General features: G+C 48.4%; 1 protein-coding gene across 37 annotated transcripts in view; it reads right to left on the bottom strand.

Moving 5' to 3' along the window:
- TNS3 (tensin 3) overlaps positions 1–21,735 on the bottom strand; it is a 308,803-nt gene that overhangs the window by 101,368 nt on the left and 185,700 nt on the right. For all 37 annotated transcript variants that reach the window (XM_015133583.3, XM_077996802.1, XM_077996781.1 and 34 more), the window contains 3 exons: positions 19,426–19,555; positions 19,035–19,100; positions 15,448–15,552 (listed from right to left, as the gene is read on the bottom strand). In XM_015133583.3, the coding sequence (XP_014989069.2) occupies positions 15,448–15,552; positions 19,035–19,100; positions 19,426–19,555 (301 nt within the window). The remainder of the gene's footprint in view (positions 1–15,447; positions 15,553–19,034; positions 19,101–19,425; positions 19,556–21,735) is intronic.

Here is a 21,735-nt window from a genome sequence, read left to right as displayed (position 1 = left end):
AACTGTAGCTAACTGTATGTCTAGATATGGCCAGGGGGTCCCAACCTCCTACAGGATGCAAATTTTAAAATCAGACCATTGCATCATAAAACGTTGCAAGAAAAGCAACAGCCAAGGTACCTTTATCCATTTCTAATAGAAAGAGGCAGCAGGATTAGTTATATGTTCAAAAGGAGTGTTTCCTTTCATGTTGTTCTGGGTTGGGTTTGATTTGGGTGGGGTTGGGGTTTTTGTTGTTTTGTTTTTCGGTGGCTGAGGGCGAATTTTCTTCATGTGGATAACAGCTTTGTAAACGGGCTGCCATAAGCCTTTGTGAATATATGGCAACGGGCACCCACTGGTCTTCAGATCTTGTTTATGTAGCTGGCGGCCACTGAGCAGGCAGGCTCAGAACGCTCTCATTTTCTACACGTTCCCTGCTAATGGGTCTTGATTACATGGAGCCTGTTCAGGCTGTTAGTATTAACTTCTCTTGAAACAAGGAGGTCTTTTGAAGCTTTGCTGATGTTTGGCCAGAGGCAGTTCTGTGGCTCAGAGTGTTTTGAAAGGCCCCAAGCCTTTTCACCCTGAAGGGTTGTAATTTTGTGCAGCAGGCTGGCCAGTCAACCCTTAGTATATGCGGCGGATTGGTTCCAAGACACCAGCACCCCCCAGTCCCCCACCACCCCCCGTGAGTATACCAAATCTGTACATACTCAAATCCTGCAGTCAGCCTCGAGGAACCTGAGTATAGGAAAAGTGGGCTTTCCATATACACAGGCTTCTCATCCTAAATAGACTGTATTTTCAATCTGTGTGTTGCCTGAAAAAAATCTGCACATAAGCGGACTCACACAGTTCAATTATCGTTCAAGGGACCACTGTGTAGCTAATGAAGAAAAGACTTGTTGGGTTTCCCGAATATCTCTGAAAATAGCAAGTGGGACAGGAGGTTGGCAGTATGTTTAGTGCCACTCCTATTCGGGACTCCCTAAAGGCAGAAGAAAATTCCAGAATGGGAAGCCAATTAGAAGGATGAGAAAAGACGTGGAAATTTCAAAAAGTAGTGGGAAAGATCAGAGGTATAAGACTCTCCTAAGGCCAAAACACAGACAAGAATGTTCACAGGCAGCATTATTCATACTAGACAAAAAGTGTTAAGAGCCCAAATGCACACCAGCCAACAAATGAATAGGCAGAGTGTGATGTGCCCACACAGTGACACACCACAGCCATTAAAGGATGGAGTGCAACAAGAATGAAGCTGGAACACTTAGGCTGAGTGAAAGAAGTGAATCACAGAAGGCCACTCATTGCACGACTCCAAGGAGTGAGACGTCTGGAATAGGGAAACACAGAGAGAAGGAAAGTAGCTTCACGGTTGCCAGGGGCTGAGGAAAGGAGGAACTGGGAATGACTGCTCATTGAGTACAGGGCTTCTTTTGGGGTGATGAAGATGTTCTGGAATTAGATAATGACAACAGTTCCACAACCTTGTGAACGTACTAAAAATCAATGCCTTGTATACTTTAAAATGATTAGAATGGTAAATTTATGTGCCGTGAATCTGATCTCAATACATAAAAAATAAGAATATTCTCAGGCTAGAAACCACATGGTAACAAGGGCATATTTAGCAAGGGCAACCAGCCCGAGGCTCCCACATGCACTCAGGTTTAATGCAAAGCATCTGGGGACAGAGGCAGGCTCTGACCTCGGGTAGACAGGGGATTTCTGCAACAGAGTCTGCAGCATACAACACTCCAGGAGAGAGAAGACACTCTCCTGTGCGCTGGTTACCGGAATGAAACCAACGCTGTGATCAGACCATCCTCTAGTGCAGGGTTCCAGGACAAAAGAAAGCCGCCCACCTACACAGATCAGGGTATGGCTTCTGAGGAGGCCATTACCTGGACTGCAGGTCAGCAGCTGATGTGCAGGGCCTCCCGTGAAGTTCCTCCTCATGAGGAGAGACACATGAAAGTGACATCTAAATTCGCATAGCTCCTGGTAGAAAGTTCTGATTTGAAAACATGATACCACCAACTTTCAACAAATGGAGGTCCCTCCAGCCCCTGACCGCCCTTTCTCCCCACTGTCTCCACCGTTTGCTCCTTTCTGAACTTTCTTTCCAAGGACACGTCCTCCTGAGCTTGACATCCCTACCTGTCCACTACACTGAGTCTGTGCGATCCCTTCTCCAATGTCAGTCCCCTCCCCGTCCACCTGGGCAGACAGGCCCGTTCCAGGGGCTCTCTGGAGGGGCAGCTGTGTGCCCAGAGGCCAGGAAGGGGCAGCCTGTGCCTCCTGCACTCCACTTCAGAACACTTTCACCCAAAACTCATTTCTCTCTGGAAACTGGTGCCCCTGGCTACAGCGTTCTCCAGCCCTGTGGGCTGCCACTGCCCCTCACTTCCCAGCCCATCCCCCACACGTCCATGCCTCCCTGGGTCTCAGCTCAAACACTCTCATCACAGGCATTTCTGTGGTTTCTCCTGGGAAACCATCAACATTTTATTGGGACCCTCGCCTTGACTCTTTGGACTTTAGAGAACTTTCTTTGGTTTCACTTTAGAATTTCTCATGACATACCCTCAACTTCCTCCAAACTTCGAAAGCCCTGAACTTTTCAGGAGTGGCAGCCAGGCCTCTCCTTTCTCTAGCAGCCTCTACAGCTCCCTGGCTCCTGCTCTTCTCTGCATGTATCCAGTCCTTCCCTCAGCACAGTGGAGTCGGAAGCCAATGTATGTTTAACTCCAGCACCAAATTTAAGACATCAAGGGCAACACAGATCCACGGTACTTCCTCTCCTAGCCCATCTAGACCCACAAGGCCTGCTGTCTCCCTCACCTGTGGCCCATGTCCATGCCCTTGCTGATGTGCATGCCTCTGAAAGCAGCTCTACCAGTGTGGCGTCCACACATTACTGAGCACCGCCCACCCCAGCAACCACCTGTTTCCAGGGGAAGCTCCTCCAAGCTGTCCCAGCTTTCAATACCTCCACTCCCCAGACTGTTGTCCACTCCCAGCGGACAACCTCGCCTGCCTTGCACAGGTCAAGTGATGCCACAGCCAGTGAACTCACTCCTAGTCAGCTCTCTACCCTTCTCTGCATCTTGGCTCCTGCACTGGGCACCCTGCCTTGGACACACTCATGGTGCTCTCAGCCTCCTGCCTCTGTGAATCCAATCCCTGCCTGCACTGAGCTTGGCACATCGGCAGAAGGAGATTCACAGCCGGCGACCAAGTCCCCACTCCTGGCTTCACCAACTAGCCCTCTGACCCCTCCGAGTGTGGTAAGGATTAAATACGTTAATGCAAGCTGCATGCTCGGAAGGTTATGCGGCTCGTGAGCAGGACTCAGCAAGGGTGAGCTCTGATAACAACAACCATTAGCCATTCCAGCCCTGTCCCGGCCTCTGCACGGAGCTGTGCCGTCCAATTCAGCTCTGTATCTGCAGCACCCAGCACTGCCCGTGCTCAGTGAGGCAGGGAGGGGATGGAGACTGCATCCTGGGTCCTACAGAGCCTGCCTGGCAAGCACACGCGGCCTCTGGTTCTCTTTGATGAGCTTCCCAGAGGTTGACCACTCTGTCTTCACTCCCCAGGTGACCTACCCGAATCCTCGGACTTAGCGATTAACAAGAGAGCAATATCTTACATGTACAGGAATAAAGAATGAACCCCCAATACTACGAGAAAGATGGTTTCCTCGCAGCCTCTGCCCACCCTCGGGAAAGCACCCAGAATGCCCATCACTCAGTGGCTCCCCTGCTGCTTTTCCTTCTGCCTCATCCTAGTCAGGGGCCCAGCAGCATCCCGGACTCACTGCTACGAGTTCAGGGGCAATGTACGGCTACAGCTGCCACCAAAGGACAGCTGCTGAGATCTTGGCATAATTCCCACAATCAATCAACACCAAATCTTGCTATTGCTCTAACCATTTGGCCTAATTTCAGTAAGAATATATCCCAGGTCACAAATTAGCTCACATTCACACTGACAAAAATAAATACTATTGAATTTTCATAGTATAATTTTCCATAGACTGTCACCACCATGAATCCCAAATTAATTCAACTTTCCATGGTGAAGTCTGAAAGACCACGATGTCAGAGGGTGTATTTTCCTTGTTAAGAAATCATCACTATGCACTTGTAAAGAAACACTAAACACATCTCTGGCTCTTGGTATGTGGCAAAAAACTTCCTGGGGACAGTTGTACACTCCTCCTGGGCCCTATCAACTGGAGGGGGTCCCCCCACATCCACAACAGGCAGGACACACACAGGACACTTGCTGGGGACTCCCTCCTCCTGCCCACAGAAACCTGTTTTCTCAGCTCCTGGGGTCAATGACTTTCCCTGCACTTCGCAACAGTCTCTTGGGTCCTAGGGATTTAAATCTGGGCTCCCAGTTCCAGCCAGAGCAACTGTCACTGGGTGTCCACCCTCGACAGGCCTTGACTTTGGCCCCCTCTTTGTGACATGCTCTTATCACACCCCTGGCTCACACAGCAAAGTGGTCACCGTCTCCTACCCTGGTCCATGGACCTCCATGCCAGGTCTCCCCAGCGGAGAGCAAGGCTCTAGGTATATGGCTGTGCTGAGGCAACAAGCCAGGCGGTCTCAGCTTTGCTCAGCCTGGCATGCATCCCAGTCCAGCACAGTGTCCACAGGGGGAAAGGAGTGCTGTGGAAACCAGCTTTCATCCACAAAGTAGGTCAGATTGCTCCTATCAGCAAGATAAACTGAGCACGTCTGAAGATCCCTTAAAGCTTGCTTTTCTTACATAAAAGCACAAGCTGCCATTATATCAACCCTGTTTTTCAAGAAATAGGTGGATGTTTTACATAAAATATCCTCTGCAATCTGTGCTACGTTAAAAAATTTATGTGGGGAACACACCCACTAGTCTCTGACACCTATACCTTCTACCTCACATGCCCTGCGCCCCACGGCATCTTCGATAACAGTAACGGAATACAACAACGGCATCCCCTCTGTCCTTGGACCTACAGAGAGAATAAGAGACAATTTACATGCAACTGAATGCGTGTTTAACATCAAGTATCTTGTTTGTCAACATTTAAACACAATTTTAACTATCTAAAGTCCCAGAATTAACCGTATAGGGCCAGGGTGCCCAACTTTCAATAGCAGAACTTGATCTTCAAACAAATCTTTATGCAGAAACCAAACATGAAAAACAGAAAAAGATCAAGATGGGACTGGGGCTGTGGAGGGTTCTGGCAGAAGTGGATGGAGAGAGGCTGGGGCTGCTCCTTAACAACCAACTTGGAATCCTGGGGCCACAGGCATGGAGTTTGAAAGTTGCTGACCCCAAGAGTGTTGTTACTCGTAAGGTCAATGCCAGTACCAAGAACATCGCCATAAAAGGCAGGAGAATCATTTGCTTAAAGGGAGCATGCATGTGGATGGTGGTCTCCTAGCCCCGATGGCTGAATGGGGCCAGAGACGCAGGCCATGAGGGTGCACCTCCGTGTAAGGGTCCCTGTCCCCATAAGGACAAAGGACCCAAGTCAAAGAGATTGTCCCAGTTGCCCCTTTTGTATGAACACCTCCCTTTCCCAAGTCACCCATAACCTTTCCCTCCCCTAGGAAGCCCTGGCAGCTGTCTTGCAGCACTTTCCAAAGAAAGGAGTAGATGAGACAGTCTTGCATGTGTAATCTAAAAGGCCTCCCCAGACATTCCTTTAAGCCTGAAAGAGAAGAGCCAGAGCACACACAAGTCCAATTCTTCCAGCCAAGGGTTGAGGAAGATGATGAGGATGACCCTGTGGGCCAGGCACACAGAAGGGTGTGCATGTGAGGAAGAGACTCTGCTTTTCTTCAGTCCCAGCCTCGTTCTCTCTCACATTTTGGTTCTGTTTATCAAATACTTAAAGTCAGCAGGTGCTCTCTTTCCCTGACTTGGCACAAGTGCAATTGCAGGCTCTTACAGAGAGGCAAAATGAAGTTGCAGCCCTGCTTCTTTCAGGCAATGGAGAGAAAGGTTCTGCCTAGGAAGACACAGATGAAAACTCAGCAGGTTTGACTGAGTGCCATTCAGGCTCCCTACTCACACCAGGAGATGGGCAGAAGACCACATCTGGGAAGAGGGGCTTGACTGAGATGTGACTTGGAAAGGAGTGGCAGCAAGGGCCTTGTAAGAAGAATAAGGACCAAACCCTCACTACACCAGGGTCTACACACACACTGCTGCTCACACTGGGTGTGGGAAGCTTGGTGCTCAGGGTCCCAGGGAGACTGTAGGGATGGAGCCCTCTTCCAGATTCACGTCTCAGGGAATCCGCCGGCAGAAGAACAGTCAAGGTTGTAGTCCCCATAGGTGGGAATTAGAGTCCAAAGATCTGCAGCTTTGGGGAAGGAATGCAGGGCAGGGGCATGAATCATTGCATGCATGTTGGTTAAGTGGGCAGGGTCACCAAAGAGCGGTGGAGATACTGACCACAAATAGCAGAGGAAAGTGAAAAAAGATTAAGAAGCACAGCTCCACTGGACTCTAAGAAGACACAGTAGGCCAGGCACGGTGGCTCACACCTGTAATCCCAACACTTTGGGAGGCCCAGGTGGGCAGATCACCTCAGGTCAGGAGATCAAGACCAGCCTGGCCAACATAGTGAAAACTCCATCTCTACTAAAAATAGAAAAATTAGCTGGGCATGGTGCAGGCACCTGTAGTCCCAGCTACTCGGGAGTCTGAGGCAGGGAGAACTGCTTGAACCCGGGAGGTGGCGGTTGCAGTGAGCCAAGATTGGGCCGCTGTACTCCAGACTGGGTGACAGAGTGAGACTCCCTCTCAAAGAAAGAAAAAAAAAAAAAAGAAGAAGAAGAAGACACAGTAACTGCAGTAATACAAACAAACCGTCCACCTTCTAGACCCCTGTCTGCATGCACAGGACACCTCGTCCAGTGGGATATTGGGTGTACCCTTCCTTCCAGGAAACAGAGGAGGCCCAAGGTTTATGTGCCGACTGGGGGTTGGAGGGACCCTGAGGACCCAGGACGAATCCAGCCAACTCTCAGCACCTCTTTCACTGTCCCAGGGGGTGACACTACTTAACTCTTAAGGCCACTCTTGTGGGCTGATTTCTGCAAACTTGACAGGACAATATACAACTTGAGCCAATTCCTCTGATTCCTGTCAGATTCGAAAAGTAATGAGCACTTAATGAGATGGTGGCTCAGGGCCTGGAACAACTCTTTTCTCTGCCCCCAATGCCACCCTCACTCTTCTGATGGAGTGCATCAATTTTTTGAAAGTAACCCCCACACAACTTGATCCTGGTTGTAACAGAGGGTAGGCTTCTCACACTTTAGACAGGAGGAAGCCGGCGCCCCCAGGCCACTCTCTCAGGTGACATTCAGGAGGACTTGCTGTTTGGTCTGTGATCACGCCTGCAAGGAGGTCCTTTGGTGTTTGTGGGTTGGAGGCTTGCAGCCTTAATTCATAATCAAAGGATGCAGAGGGAGGAAATCTCAGGCTCAGAACAGGACTACAGGCCCATCTGGCCTGTTTCTGTCTCAAACAACTTCAGTTGCCTGATGAGAGCTGCTTTTCACTGGAGCTATCTAAACAAGCAATGCTTAGAAAAGCCTGGTTTGGGGGCAAGACCTAAAGAAACATTCTTCTGCCTGGTGGAGAGTCAAATCTCACAGGGTGGCTGAACACCATGCAAAGCGCCCTGGAGCAGCTCTGGATGTTAGGGGGCAGCACCCCATCTGGCCAACAAGAACCCAGGCTGCAGACACAAGGCACCGTGTGTACCTAAGCACTCAGCAAAGAGCAGAGCCAGGACTGAAGGATCTGTCAGGTGCCATCGGCCCCCTCCTCCACTAAGTTGTCAAAGCTTACTTCACTTTTCCAAATCTTAAAACCCAACAGCGTCTGGGGAGGAAAGTTTTCAAATCCATTTTCAAAGTGGCAACACTTGATTGGTCTCAGCCTGATCTGGCACTTCTCGGCCAGCTCTGCACACTGCGGCCAGCGCTTCCTGAGCCAACACGTCCTCACAGTAGCCTGTTCCTGGAACTCGGAACAGCTTTCTGAGAACACGGTATGGCCACTTCAGAACTGTCTGATTGCGAAGGTTGTAGACAAATGTGAATCTCCTCAGTCTGCTCCCTCAAGCAGCCCCATGGGAACCCCAAAGCCTGGACTCTGGAAATGTTCATCAAGGTATCCACTTAAAGTGGCAAAGCCCAGGCCTGGCAATGCCATGGCCCTCATCCTGCACACTCTTGCAAGACACAGATGAAAACGCAGCATCGTTTGAGCTGTACTCAAAAAGTCGTAGGTCAAGGCAAGAAACCAAGGACAAGAGTGACAGAGCCGGCCTTCATGTCCAACCCTCAGCCATTCTTGAAGCTTCCCTGCTGCTCAACCCTTCCTCTAAATCTGTTGTAGAGTCTTACTCATCTGTCTCCTAAATACCTGAAAGCCCCTACTCTCCTTCACCAGAGCCACACCCAAGTCCAGGCCTCCGTCAGTTCTTAGCTGGGGAGTCCAGAAGCCCATTCTCTACTCTCCTTCCTCTCCAGACTCTGCCTCCCCCAGGGCGTCCTCCAGTCCCTTTGTTATCTTTCTGTATCCTCCAGTCATGTGGCTCCTGGGATCCTCACTGTCACCCAGCAAAGGAGCCAGGCTCAGGAAAGGAAGCTGAGGTTCCCCGATCTCACGATCCATCACACATAGCACCTGTTACTTCCTCCTGCACACCAGCCAGGCGGAATACACTTCCACCTCGTGAATATGTCCTGCTCACCTATGCCCCATGCCCAGGGCTAGGCATACTCTGTCTGCATTCCCTACCTGCAAGGGCTGTCCTCTTCATGAAATCTCCCTGGATTGCACAGGCAAAGTAGTTGATTCTCTTCAATTCTTTCCTAATTCCTGGTATACTCCAATTATGGTACATGGTGCACCCTGTGGCAACAATTGATGTGTATCTGTGTCTTCCCAATTAAAGAGTCTGCTCTGTTTCTTCCTGCACCCACCCCAGCATCAGAACCATGGGAATTCCCAAGAAAATATGAGATGCATGAATATGACAAATGGTGTGAACAGTAACAAAAATCTCAGAGTTGGAGGGAGGTATCTTTAGAGTCATCCAATTAAAACAGGCCACTTTACAGACTGGAAAAGTGAAAGAGAATGTGGTTTATGAGAACAAGTGTCCCGATGGGGAGTGTGGCCACTGACACGGATGCTCCAGAGACGTCCAGCGAGGAAAATGAGATGTTCTCCATGGGGCTCAGCAACATGGGGGTCCAGGGCTTTGCAGAGCCTCCCTGAAGAGTGCTGTGGGGAGAATCCTGTCTGGAAGGGCTGAGGCCCAATGGTGGGGAGAAAAAGGAAGTGAGGGCATTTTTCATCTCTTTGAGCCATGGAGAGGAGGGAGTAATGGGATCTGTCTACACACTGCGTTCTTGGTGGTGACATTACAAATCCAGGGACACATATGCTGCTGTGGGCATTCCCTTAGACCATCAGAGCAAGTCTGATCCTGAAAGGGCAGGTGCATTCTACTAGGGTAAGAAATCCCCCCACCCACAGCCCTCTTGTGTGACGAAGAGGTGGGGCACTTGGTGAGACTCAGCCCAGTCTCACTGAGTCTCAAAGAGGAAAGTCAAGGGTATGAGCCCTGTCCTGCACGGTCTCGAGCACAGGACACACTCTGAGCCACAGCTGCCATCGCTGACAATGTACAACGCCAGAAGGCTACCAGGGTCCCTGGCCGGTTCCTAGCTTTTGATTTCTCATTGGATCTGCTCTCTTTATCTCTAAAATGGGCTCACAGGCTCTCTCGAGGATTAAGATACCATAGTGAGGCTTCCGGCAAGCTGGCACACTGTGTACCGCGAGACATTCTCCCCACCCCTCGGGGACAGCAACCACTCCAGGGAACGCTGACATGACCACCATCCCCCGCGGCCACCACCTGCCAGGACCACAGACCCACGGGGAGACCAGGACCACGTGCTCTTCTCTGTGCTGAAGACAGGGCATTTGTAATCGTTTGCCCACACTGGAAAGGATTCAAGGCTGGCTCCTTTCTGAGCATAGAAGCAGAATGTGCGCTCACACATCAAAGCAGGCACTCCCCTAATGCAGGCCCAGACTGAAGGCAGCTGCGGAGGGCTCCATTCCAGGACAGCAACCACTTCTAGAGAAAAATGTGGCTTAAGTCAACATTTTTTGGGTTTTTTAACCAGGCAAGGGCGGGGATAGAAAAGGCAGAGGCGGGGGTGGAAAAGAGAGTGCCGCAATACATCATTTTCCCAGCTAAAAGAGAATGTTTCAGAGGCTGCCAAACCTTAACTCCTCAAAGCATTGGACAGCTTGGAAGACTAAAGCCCCAGGGGGAATGCGGCTGGGACTCCGCCTTCCACTCGCCAGGCGGTGTCCAGTCCAGGGACCTGAGCCAGGCACTGCTGACCGCAGGGAAGAGCGAAGCCTGCCTGGAGTAAGAGCTCACCAATGCAGCAGACCGGCCTCCACGCCAAAGAGGGGCTGAGGAGGGCTGCAGAGTGGAAAAGAGGAGGGAAATTCAGCAAGGATGAGTTTTCTATCCAAAGGTGACTACTCTTTCTGGGGAACACCTTCTCAAAAGGACCCAAGCCTGGGGATTCTGCAGAACTTTGGTGGCAGAGGTGGTGGTGGCAGCCTCGTGTCTCGCAGGAGAACTTGGAAACCCTGCAGGAGTGCAGCAATAAGATCAAATGCACTTGGGAAGCCCCTCTAAGGGAATCCAGCGTGCTCAGTGAGAAGGACACGGGAAGAAAAGTTTAAAGATGTGCACAGATGCTCAAGGAGGTGGGTTAAGTGAAAAACTCAGGCTATAAAACAATGCACAGACTGATCTTATTAAGAGAAATGACATGGTACTTAGAAATCATGCCGAAAATACACCAGTGACGAGTGCTTCATCTCTAGATGGTAAGATGGGGGTAATTATTCCTTCTTTCTTTTTGATAATTTACATCTTCAAAAAAATATTGATACAAGCTTAAATGTATGTATAATAAAGAAAGAGAAGCATTAAACTCACTCCACTGAATCAGGTACCCCAGACACGCCAGACAGCACGTGGGGATGGAGGGGATTCAGGAGGAGAGGATGCAGATCTGAGGAAAGGCTCTGTGCTTGTCTGTAACTCAGGAGCTGGAATTCTCAGGAATGCTCAGGCAGTGGTTCAAGAGAAGGTTGCTGAGATCCGGTTTTGGGAGAGGACTCAGATTCTGTGTGGTGGGTTCTGGGCTAAGCATCCGGGTAACAGTCCTGAGCTCACTCTGAGTCCTCCCCTGTCCCTCCACCTCCCTGGGGGTGCTCATGGGCTTCAGATATCATTGAGGCTGCAAGGGATGAACCAGGCGCTGGGAGGAGGCTGCACTCTCATCCACTATATCCATGAGGAGTCTGAGCATGACTCTGCCCATAAAGGGGGTCTCTGCTGTTTTATGAAGCCTGGAAGCCCTCAGAGAACATGAACCCCAGAACCCCTTCCACTCTTCTTCTGTAACTGATCCTCTTGATGTCTGCTGGGCAGACATAGCCACTGTCTCATGACAATGAGCACTGATTCCAAGCTCTCAGCTGCTGACCCCTTAGGGAGCCAACAGAAGCGTCTGTGTCCCTGAAGTGGGCACCTGTCACTGTCCGGGCTCCGTACCCATCTCCTCTTCCTCGGGGATGACGCTTGCATTTTCCCCTGGGAAACTGGCCTTCTTCCCTCCATGCGTGCAGCCTGGGTGTGATGCTCTGCCCACCCAGCCCTAGCTCAGCCCACGACCCAAGCAATGCCATGCAGTGTCTGTTTTCCAGGAATATGAACGTAAGTAGAGCGACGCGGGGCTGAGCGCTGGAGCCTGTTATCCTAGTGCTGGTCCCTGCAAAGGGTCCCTGGGGGTGGCCGCCCAGACCACAGAACAGCTTTCAGTGGCACTGTCCCTTTCAAAACCTCCACCAGCTGGATGGCTCTGCTTTTGACTCCATAAGCTCTTCCATGGCCTCCCAAAAAATTCCTTTATTCCCCCCAAATTTCCTGAAGTTGATTTAAAGATCATTTATCAGTGGGAAAAAAAAACTGACACAATTCCAAGGGTTCAGAGCAGTGCCCACCTTTTGGATACTCGGGACAAGCACCGGGGACCCTGAAAAATGTGCAACAGAAGTAGCAGCAGCAACAGAACAAGTGAGCAGGGCTAGCCCTGGCCCAGGAAAACCCGTGAGACAGCCAGGTAGGATGATTTTCATACAACATGCTTCATTCTTCAACAGCCCCTTAAGTGCCCTGTTTCCTTGGAGCAAGGTCAGTCCGTGGAGAAGCAAAGATTTAAAGTGTAGAAGCATGAACTTTCTGACCCACTCCACTTACTGCACAGGAAAGCCGTGAATCTGGCTGCAAAGTGCACCTGGCTGCCTTGGCGCCCTATCTGACTCCTCGCCCACCTGTCTGGGAACCACGGTCTCCCAGGTATCCTCCCCACTCTGCCCTGTTCTTTCTCAGTTTCTTTCCAGGATTCCTGTGCACCCACTCCCAATTGGCTCCAACCTTTGCATGGCAATGCCAGACGTTCTCTACTCGCCCCTAGACCCAACTCTCGGCGACAGAATCCCAAGTGGATGCCCAGACCATCACCTGCATGGCTCCAGCACCTCCAACCACACAGTCCACAGCAGTCTCCCACCTGCTCACACCACTGGCTCAGAAGATGCTGAATGAAAAATACACCAATGGGAGTTGTGATTTGTCATGTCAAGGCCTTAGATATTTAAAGTTCAAATTGCTTCTCTAATCATTCATTCAAGAAACACGCATTGAGTATCTGCTATGGACTGAATATTTGTGTCCTCTAAGATTCATACGACAAAACTTAATCCCCAGTGTGATGGTATTAGGAGGCAGGACCTCTGGACGGTGCTCAGAGCATGAGGATGGAGCCCCCATAAGTGGGATCGATGTTCTCAGAAAGGAGGCCCCAAGGAGCTCCTTCTCCTCACCAACACGTGGAGACACAAGAGGGCAGGAGTCGGCAACCAGATGACAGCCCTCACCAGAATCCGCCAGGCTGGCTGCCTGATCTTGGACTTCCCAGCTTCTCAAAGTAGGAGAAATACATGTTTGTTGCTTAAGACACCCAGGTTACAGTCATCTGTTAAGGCAGCGTGAATGGGCTGAGAGGGCCTGGAAGTAAAGAAGTATCTCCCTCTGCATCTTCAGGAGACACTGCGGTGGTTGAGAGTGTTTAAGACTGAATTCTGTCTATTTCACCCAGTGATAACGGCAAGTCCTCCACAACGTAATGTAAGGATCTATACACACACGCTCACATACATACTTCCACAGATTCTCTGTAAAGTTTCATGTAACCCCTAAAGGGTGGTGAACACGCAAGTGATTTTCTGTCTATATGTTTTCTACATAAAATCAACATGGGTCCTTTATCATCTGTGAGTGGCGTGGCCGCAGGCGCCCAGCTTTCAGTTCCCTGGTTGTGACATGGGAAGGATAAAGCCTGCCCTGCAGGCAGGTCACAGGCTCAACTGGGAGCCAGTTTGGGGACAAGAGCGGGGCACCCATGGAGGGGCTAAGCACAGAGCTGCCCTCCAGAGCACGTTCTCACAGGAGCTGGGGCTCCTCCACACTGTCCACCGGACTTCACTGCTCCCCGCTTGCAGCATCGGCACAGAGACCACCCACCGGTGTTTTAGAACCCCTGCCTCCCTCATGGTCAATAACCCTCCAGGCTCACCCCTCCCTCGGCAAGCAAGGAACCTCCCAGCATCACGAGAATGTCCTTTTCACAACTTGCTTCCTGGTCTCCAGGAGACTCGGCACAGCCGCTGATTCATCGCCTCACAATAGAGCCCTGCTCGCTGGCTCCCATGCAGCAAGGGACCTCTCTAGTCAAATCCACTCGCCTCAGTATGGAATTTAGGATGCTGAGTCAGCTGTCCTCAGAGTCCCCACCCAGCTCTCCAAATTAGCCCCTTTCCCCATCTTGCCTTGCACTGATTATTTACACACTTCACCAACCACCGCTTTACCCTTCTCTCCTCCAGTGGAAAACATCACCGTGTGATGGACAGAATATAGCTACGCAGATGGGAAGAGACGTAACTGGAAAAAGAGCTCTGTGATCAAAAGTTTAATAACTGTTGTTTGATAAATCTCATGGCTTTAAGATTGCAGTGTGTACTGTGATCTTTTGAGAGACAATGTATCGTTTTCCAAGAGTTTTCAGCTACATTTCTTTTAATGTGCTGGTTATCTGGAAGGACTGATGTGTTGAATAATTCACACCAGCAAAGAACACTCTGTTTACTTTAGAGGCCAGAGCCAGGCTCTCCCTGTCCACAACAACTTGCCCACTAGCCCCAGATTTCATCTGTGTTTTAATGCCCTTACCATCAATAATCCATCTGTGGGTCTTGACCTCTGGTACAGGTGTATTTGGGTTGCAACAATTCCTTGAGTTGAAATTCCATCCCACAAGGCCTATGAAGGAGCAAGCTTCTCCCCAGAAGAACAGAGAGGAGCCGTGTGCTGCCCTGGGACACACAATTGGTGTCCTCTCTCACTGACCACAGACACCACCTTCCTGGAGTCATGGGAAGCTCCGCGACCCACAAAGATGGGGCGCTACTGCGGTTCTTTCCACAACACTTGCTTTTAGCTATTTCACATCTGGATGTAACTAATCTGACAAAAAGTGTTTTAATTTCTTTCCCAAAGCAAGTCTGATTCTCAGTCAGTGGTTGAAAAAGACAAGAGATCAGCATGACGTGCCAGGAAAAGCCTCAATTCCCCTCCTTTGAAATCAGCCTCTAGTTGTGTCTTGCGGAGATTCCAGCACACAGCTGCCTCTTCCTTCCTTTCCTCCTTCACGCTTCTAGCTGTGACCCAATGTGCATATTCCACAAGTGAACATAGGACATGTTTGGATGAGATTGTCTCGTGAAAACGAGATTTAAATGATACAGTCATAAATCAGGAACACTAGACCAACAAGCAAACAGAAATTAAAACAAGATGTCTGTTGCATGTGGGGCCGTACAACAGTAGCTAGTTTGGCTGTGGTCAGCGCTTGGCATCCCCACATGCAAACAGGAAGGGAGGGGAAGAAGGGGGAACGGTCCCTGGCATTATACATACACATACATACAAGTTCAGGCCAAGAAGCTCCTGGATATAACTTCACTGACAGCTCATCCACCCGTTACAGCTTCACAAAAAGCCCTGACCCAAACTCACCATGCCTTATTCTCATGAAGACCCTCAAAACTCACAACTGTGTCACACAAAGGTGTGATTCTGGATCTCTGAGAAAAGAGAGGGATTTTCCTCTTCTGAGCGGACTGCAAAATACTTCAGATCTTTGAATGGGCTCTCTTCCCTGTGCCCTTCTCCTCCATAACTGCACACAAGATGACCACACGCACCTTCTCCGTCTGCACTGAGGTTCTCGTACGAGTCCCAGCGTATCAGTGGGTCTGCCGTGTTGTAGTCCACAATCACGCCGTGGTCGTTGTACAAGTGTTCGGACCCTGCACAGGGCACAGGCAGCAACATTAGTCCTAGTGAAACCCATCACCTCCGTCCACCTGACTCCACCACAAGGGCAGGTGAGCAGCCTGACTTGAGCAGGAGAGAGAAGCCTCTCCATTCTCCACCCTCCCACCAGGAGCCACGACACTAATCAGAGAATGTGGAGGGTTTTCCACAAATAGAACCGTAGTTAAAACCACTAGGGGGAAGGGGGAAGTCAGCACTGCTCTTTCGTCCACTGTGTACCAGGCTTGGACACGTCTGCAAAACAGGAGTCTTCAGACCACCTCACTGATGAGGACACAGAGGCCCGGTAAGCTGTCTCTGAGCCTCAGAGCCCACAGATTTGAATCCAGGCTCCAGGCTCCTAGATCCACACTCCTCCCTTCAAGTCTTTCTAAGAATACCAAGGGGATTTTTAACACACAAGCCATGTATTTAAAGGTTTTTGCCTAAATCGATGACAATGAACACAGAAAAAGCATGAATATTTCCACAGCTATTAAAAAGGGAAACAAAACTCCCATGCATGTGGATCTTGGTGATGGATCTGGACAATTCACCTTGATGATAAAGGGACTGGTTTCTTTTGAAATATATTTTTTAGGGAATAAATTTGTTTTGCATATAATACTGGCAGCCTACTGTACTTCTAATTCTCTTTTTAAAATGCTGGTTACTTTGGGGACAATGATGAAATCATGATGGAAATTTAAAAATTCCTTGAAACGAATGATAATAGTGACACAAGTTACCAAAACCTCTGGGATACAGCAAAGCCAGTGCTAAGAGGAAAGTTTATAGCATTAAATGCCTACATCAAAAAGTCTGAAAGATCACATATTGACAACCTAATGTCAAGCCTCAAGGAACTAGAGAAGCAAGAATAAACGAAACTCAAAGCTAGTAGAAGAAAATAAAAAAACAAAAATCAGTGCAGAACTAAATGAAATTGAAACAAAATACAAAAGATCAATGAAACAAAAAGCTGGTTTTTTGAAAAGATAAACAAAACTGATAGACCATTAGCTAGATTAACCAAGAAGAGAGAAGATTCAATAAATTCAATTAGAAATGAAACTGGAAAGATTACAACCAGCATGAAAGATCATTCAAGACTATTATGAGCACCTTTATGTATATAAACTAGAAAATTGAGAGACTAGTGGTCAATTCCTAGACACAGACAACCCTCCTCGATTAAATCAGGAAGAAATAGAAACCCTGAACAGACTAATAACAAGCAGTGAAAATGAATCAATAATGTTTTTTAATGCCAATAAAAAAGAGCCCAGGGCCAGATGGATTCACAGCTGAATTCTACCATCCATTCAAAGAACTGGTGCCAATCCTACTGAACAATTTCAAAAGACTGAGAAAGAGGAATCATCCCTAACTAACTCATTCTATGAAGCCAGTATCACCCTGATACCAAAGCCAGGAAATAATACAACAACAACAAAAAAGAAAACCACAGACCAACATCCCTGATGAACATAGATGCAAAATCTTCAACAAATATTAGCTAACTGAATCTAACAGCACATTAAAAAGATAATACACCATGATCAAGTGGATTTCATCCCAGGAAAGCAGGGATGATTTAGAACATATAGAAGTCAATAAATGTGATGCACCACATAAACAGAAATTAAAACAAAAACCATATGTCATTTCAGTAGATACAAAAAAGGCATTCGATAAAATCTAGCATCACTTTATGATAAAAACACTCAACAAACTAGGCGTAGAAGGCACTTACCTTGAAATAATAAAAGCCACGTATGACAAACCCACAGCTTATGTTATGCTGAATGGGGAAAGGTTGAAAGCATTCCCCTTGAGAAGTGGAACAAGACAAAGATGCCCATTTTCACCACTTCTATTCAACATAGTACTGGAACAGCACTGCCAGAGCACTCAGCTAAGAGAAAGAAATAAAGAGTACCCAAATTGGAAAAGAAGAATTAAAACTGTTGCTATTTGCCAATGATATGATCGTATACCTAGAAAATACTAAAGACTCCTCCAAAAGACTTCTAGATTTGATAAACAAATTCAGTAAAGTATGAGGTTTCAAAATCAATGTACACATATCAGTAGCACTGCTATACACCAACAATGACCAAACTGACAATGAAATTAAGAACTCAATTCTTTTTACAACAGCTGGAAAAAAAAAAAAAACTAGAAATATACTTAATCAAAAGGTGAAACATCTATTCAAGGAGAACTACAAAACACTGCTGAAAGAAATCAGAAATGACACTAGCAAATGGAAACACATCCCACGCTCATGGATTGGAAGAATCAATATACTGAAAATGACCATACTGTCCAAAGCAATCTACAGATTCAATGCAATTCCTATCAAAATACTAATATCATTTTTCACAAAATTAGAAAAAAAAAATCCTAAAATTCATATGGAACCAAAAAGAGGCCCAAATGGCCAAACCAATCCTAAAAACAAAACATAAAAAAATCTGAAGGCATCACATTATTGGAATTCAAACTATACTATAAGGCTATAGTTACCAAAACATCATGGTATAAAAGTAGACACACAGATCAATGGAACAGAAGAGAGAATCCAGAAATACAACTGACTACAACGGATTGATCTTCAACAAAGCATACAAAAACATAAACTGGGGAAAGAATACCCTATTTAACAAATGGTGCTGGGAAAACTGGCTAGCCACATGTAGAAGAGTAAGACTGGATCCCCATTTCTCACCTTATATTATAAAAATCAACTCAAGATGGATCCCAGATTTAAATCTAAGACCTGAAACCATAAAAAGTTTAGAAGACCACATAGTTGAAAAACTCTTTTGGACATTTGCCTAGGCAAATAATTCATGACTAAGACCTCAAAAGCAAATGCAATAGAACAAAAATAAGTAAATGGGACCTAATTAAACTAAAAAGCTTCTGTACCACAAAAGAAATAATCATCAGAGTAAACAGAACTCACGGAGTGACAGAGAATATTTGCAAACTATGCACCTGACAAAGCACTAATATCCAAAATCTACAAGGAACTCGAACAAATCCTCAAGGAAAAAAAAACAAATAATCCCATCAAAAAGTGGGCAAATGATATGAACAGACATTTTTCAAAACATATACAAATAGCCAACAAACATATGAAAAAATGCTAAACATCACTAACCACCAGGGAAATGCAAATTAAAACCACAACGCAATACCACCTTACTCCTGCAAGAATGGCCAGTCACGCCCGAGGCTCTCCTGGCTGAGTGGCTGTGGGCAAGTCACACCGCTTCTGGGGCTTACTGACACAAGTGGGCCTTCTTGTTCCACTATTCAATATCCTATATTTAAATAAAATTAATTACAGAAGTCTCCAAATATGTACAAAGGCAGGAGACTAGTACTGTAGCCCCAGCATAGCCATCATGCACCTTCCATCTGTGTCAACAAGGACCTCCCAGTGTTCCACCAAGCTACCCACCTTGAATCTTCTCAGGCGTGGCAGAGAAGACTAATTCAACCTTCCCATAGTCAGGAAAACGGTCATCTGAAAAAACAATGTATTTTAACACATTTGTGGAGATGATTAACCAGAAAAGTATGGATTGACTTTGTCCTTTATTCCAACCAGTACAGCACCACTCCCAAATCTGCAATAAAGATGGCCCATGATACAGAAAGTATAGGCAGTATCATTGGTTATCCATAATTTTTTCCCCCAGAGATCAATGATCACTTTCTCCTAATTTGGGAACAATTTTGTCAGTAGGCTGAATTTTGGAAAGGGGGGTAGAGAGGATAGTGAAAGAATCAACCAAGGAGGTTCAACCACAGCTGCCCACAAGCACAGCGCCGCCAGCTCCGTGCCTCACCTTTGCTGGCATTGTCCAGATCCTCCTTCCCAAACACCAGCCCGTAGCCCTGCACAGCCCCAGTGTGAAACTGCAGGCGGAAAATGACGTCACGGGTGGCCGAGCGGTATTTCTTGTGGTAGCATTTCACCTGGGTTAGAGAGAAAAAACAAAACAAAGCAGCTGCAGCGGGGACACACGTTCCCAGCAAGGAACACACTCTGCGGAGGCCGGCACAGCAGGGCCTCCCCTCTGGACTCTGGCTGGGAGTTCACGCTTTGGAGTGGAACTCCAGCCCTGGGCACAGGCGCCTGCAGACAGCTGGGCTGCAGGCAGAGGCACCACACTGCCGCTGCTGGGTGCGGGGCTCCCCTGGAGGCTTCAATGTGTTCCCTGTGCTGCTCCTGTGGAACCACAGCCTGAACACCACCATCGCTAGTCCTCAGAGAGGCCACACCTAAACCCTTTCAGACCACGAGAATGTGCTCTGTTTTGGAACACATCTGAAAAATGAAATTCCGTGGTCTCTTTTTTTCTAGACTTTAACAACTGATTGTGATAGCTTTTCTTTGATCTCAGCGCTCCATGTTGCAACTTAAAGCTTTTTGTTTTCCAAAAAGCAGCAGCCGGTCATTACTGCGTGTACTATGCTAAATGACTATGTGCATGCTGTAATTTAGAGACAGAGACACAAAGGAAGAGGAAGGGAGAGAGGGAGACAGAGACGGTGCTGGCATTTAGCTTCCCATCACTGGCTGTCCAGAGGTCCCGTTGGGGGTCGTGTGAGACAAGTGTTCAGAATCACCCTGATGTGATTTGAACTCAAGCTGGGGTTCATGAGGTCCCCAGGGTGCAGCTCAAGCATCCTAAATGATTGTGCCAATGAGCCAAAGGGTAGAGCCCTTCCTTGCAGATGCTTGGCATGTGGGGAACGGTGGGCAGAGCAGAAGGCTGCGTGTCCTGACCCACCTTTATAACTGGGGACCACCTGCTTCTTGTGACCGTGCACAGCACTGGCATCACTGGGAGGGTTCTCAGGCCACAGACGGGGGAGCTGCAGGGCAGAGACACCCCTCACTCACAGAACAGGGGCAGGACCACCAGGTAGTGGCACTTTCCCAAATCCCCAGAGGGTCGAAGGCCCTGGACAGGCTGGATTCTGCTCTCAGACCAAACCGTGCACAGGTGGGCACCTCCCCCACCACCAGGCTGTGGGGTAGTGACTACCAGAGACAGACACGTTCCCATAAGAGAGATTTTTCTTGGAGAAAGATGGCTTTACAATATCACATGCCTCTCAACAGTAAATGACAAGCCACCACAGCAGGTATGATCCGGACCAGCATGCAGGAGAACGCGGCAGGGAGGGCTCTGTTTTCCCTAAGCAGACAGACGTCCACCAGAGGAACAAAAAGCCCAGAAGCCTAGCCCAGGAGGCAGGGAGCTGTGACTCCAGGCAGAACCAGAAGATATTTACCTTTGTGCTATCTGCAAGGAAAGGGATGGATAAATAAACCAAAAAATATAATTAAAACTGTGGAAGGATGTTCCCTGTTGACAAACACGACTGGGTCTCCCTTGCACGGCCTGGCGCTGGCCAGGGGTGCTGTAAACATGGGGCTCAGACCCAGGCCTCGCCTCCAGGGGCCCAGGAACCAGGGCATTTGTAACTAGAGAACTGGAATTGTGAAGAAATGTTGCCTCAATTTGCTTTCCAACAGCCAATGGCACATTGGCCACAAATCTACCACCTCTGTCTGAGACTGATTTCTCAGCAAGACTCAATCAAAGGCTGTCCTTGTAGGGATCCTTTCAGGATGTTCTGAGAGTATCTGGGCCCCTCCTCTGAGCTCCCCACACCCCACACTCACTACGCTGACCACCCATCAAATGCTTCAACCTGGAGCATACTATAGAGATCCCCAGAGGGAGGTCCTTCTGACCAGGGGTAAATCCACACATGCGCACCCATTGCTAGGGATGACAGCACCCATCTCTCCCTATCTGCCTTCTTCCCACTGGGCGCCTTACAAATGGGGAGTGAAAAGTGGTTAGGGAAGGGGAAAGGAAAAGAGAAGCCCCAATTCAAGCCAGTCTTGCTCTCAAATTTTATAAATATTTAAGGGAACCAGAGATTTAAAAAAATAAAAACAACAACACGATGTCAGCTGGTGGCTCACGCAGTTAAAGCAGCCTGTGCTGCCATGGGCGCCAATGTCTGCCTGCAGGGGGCAGGAACCTCCTCAGGAGGCAGCTGTGCGGTCAGTCCCGGCAGGCGGGGAGTGTCCCGGGTGAAAACGGAGGGAGCTGTGGGCTCCAGGCCGGGCCGCA

The sequence above is a fragment of the Macaca mulatta genome, chromosome 3 (assembly GCF_049350105.2).
Source record: "Macaca mulatta isolate MMU2019108-1 chromosome 3, T2T-MMU8v2.0, whole genome shotgun sequence".
NCBI classification, from domain to species: domain Eukaryota; kingdom Metazoa; phylum Chordata; class Mammalia; order Primates; family Cercopithecidae; genus Macaca; species Macaca mulatta.
This window is presented reverse-complemented; position numbering and strand designations above follow the sequence as displayed.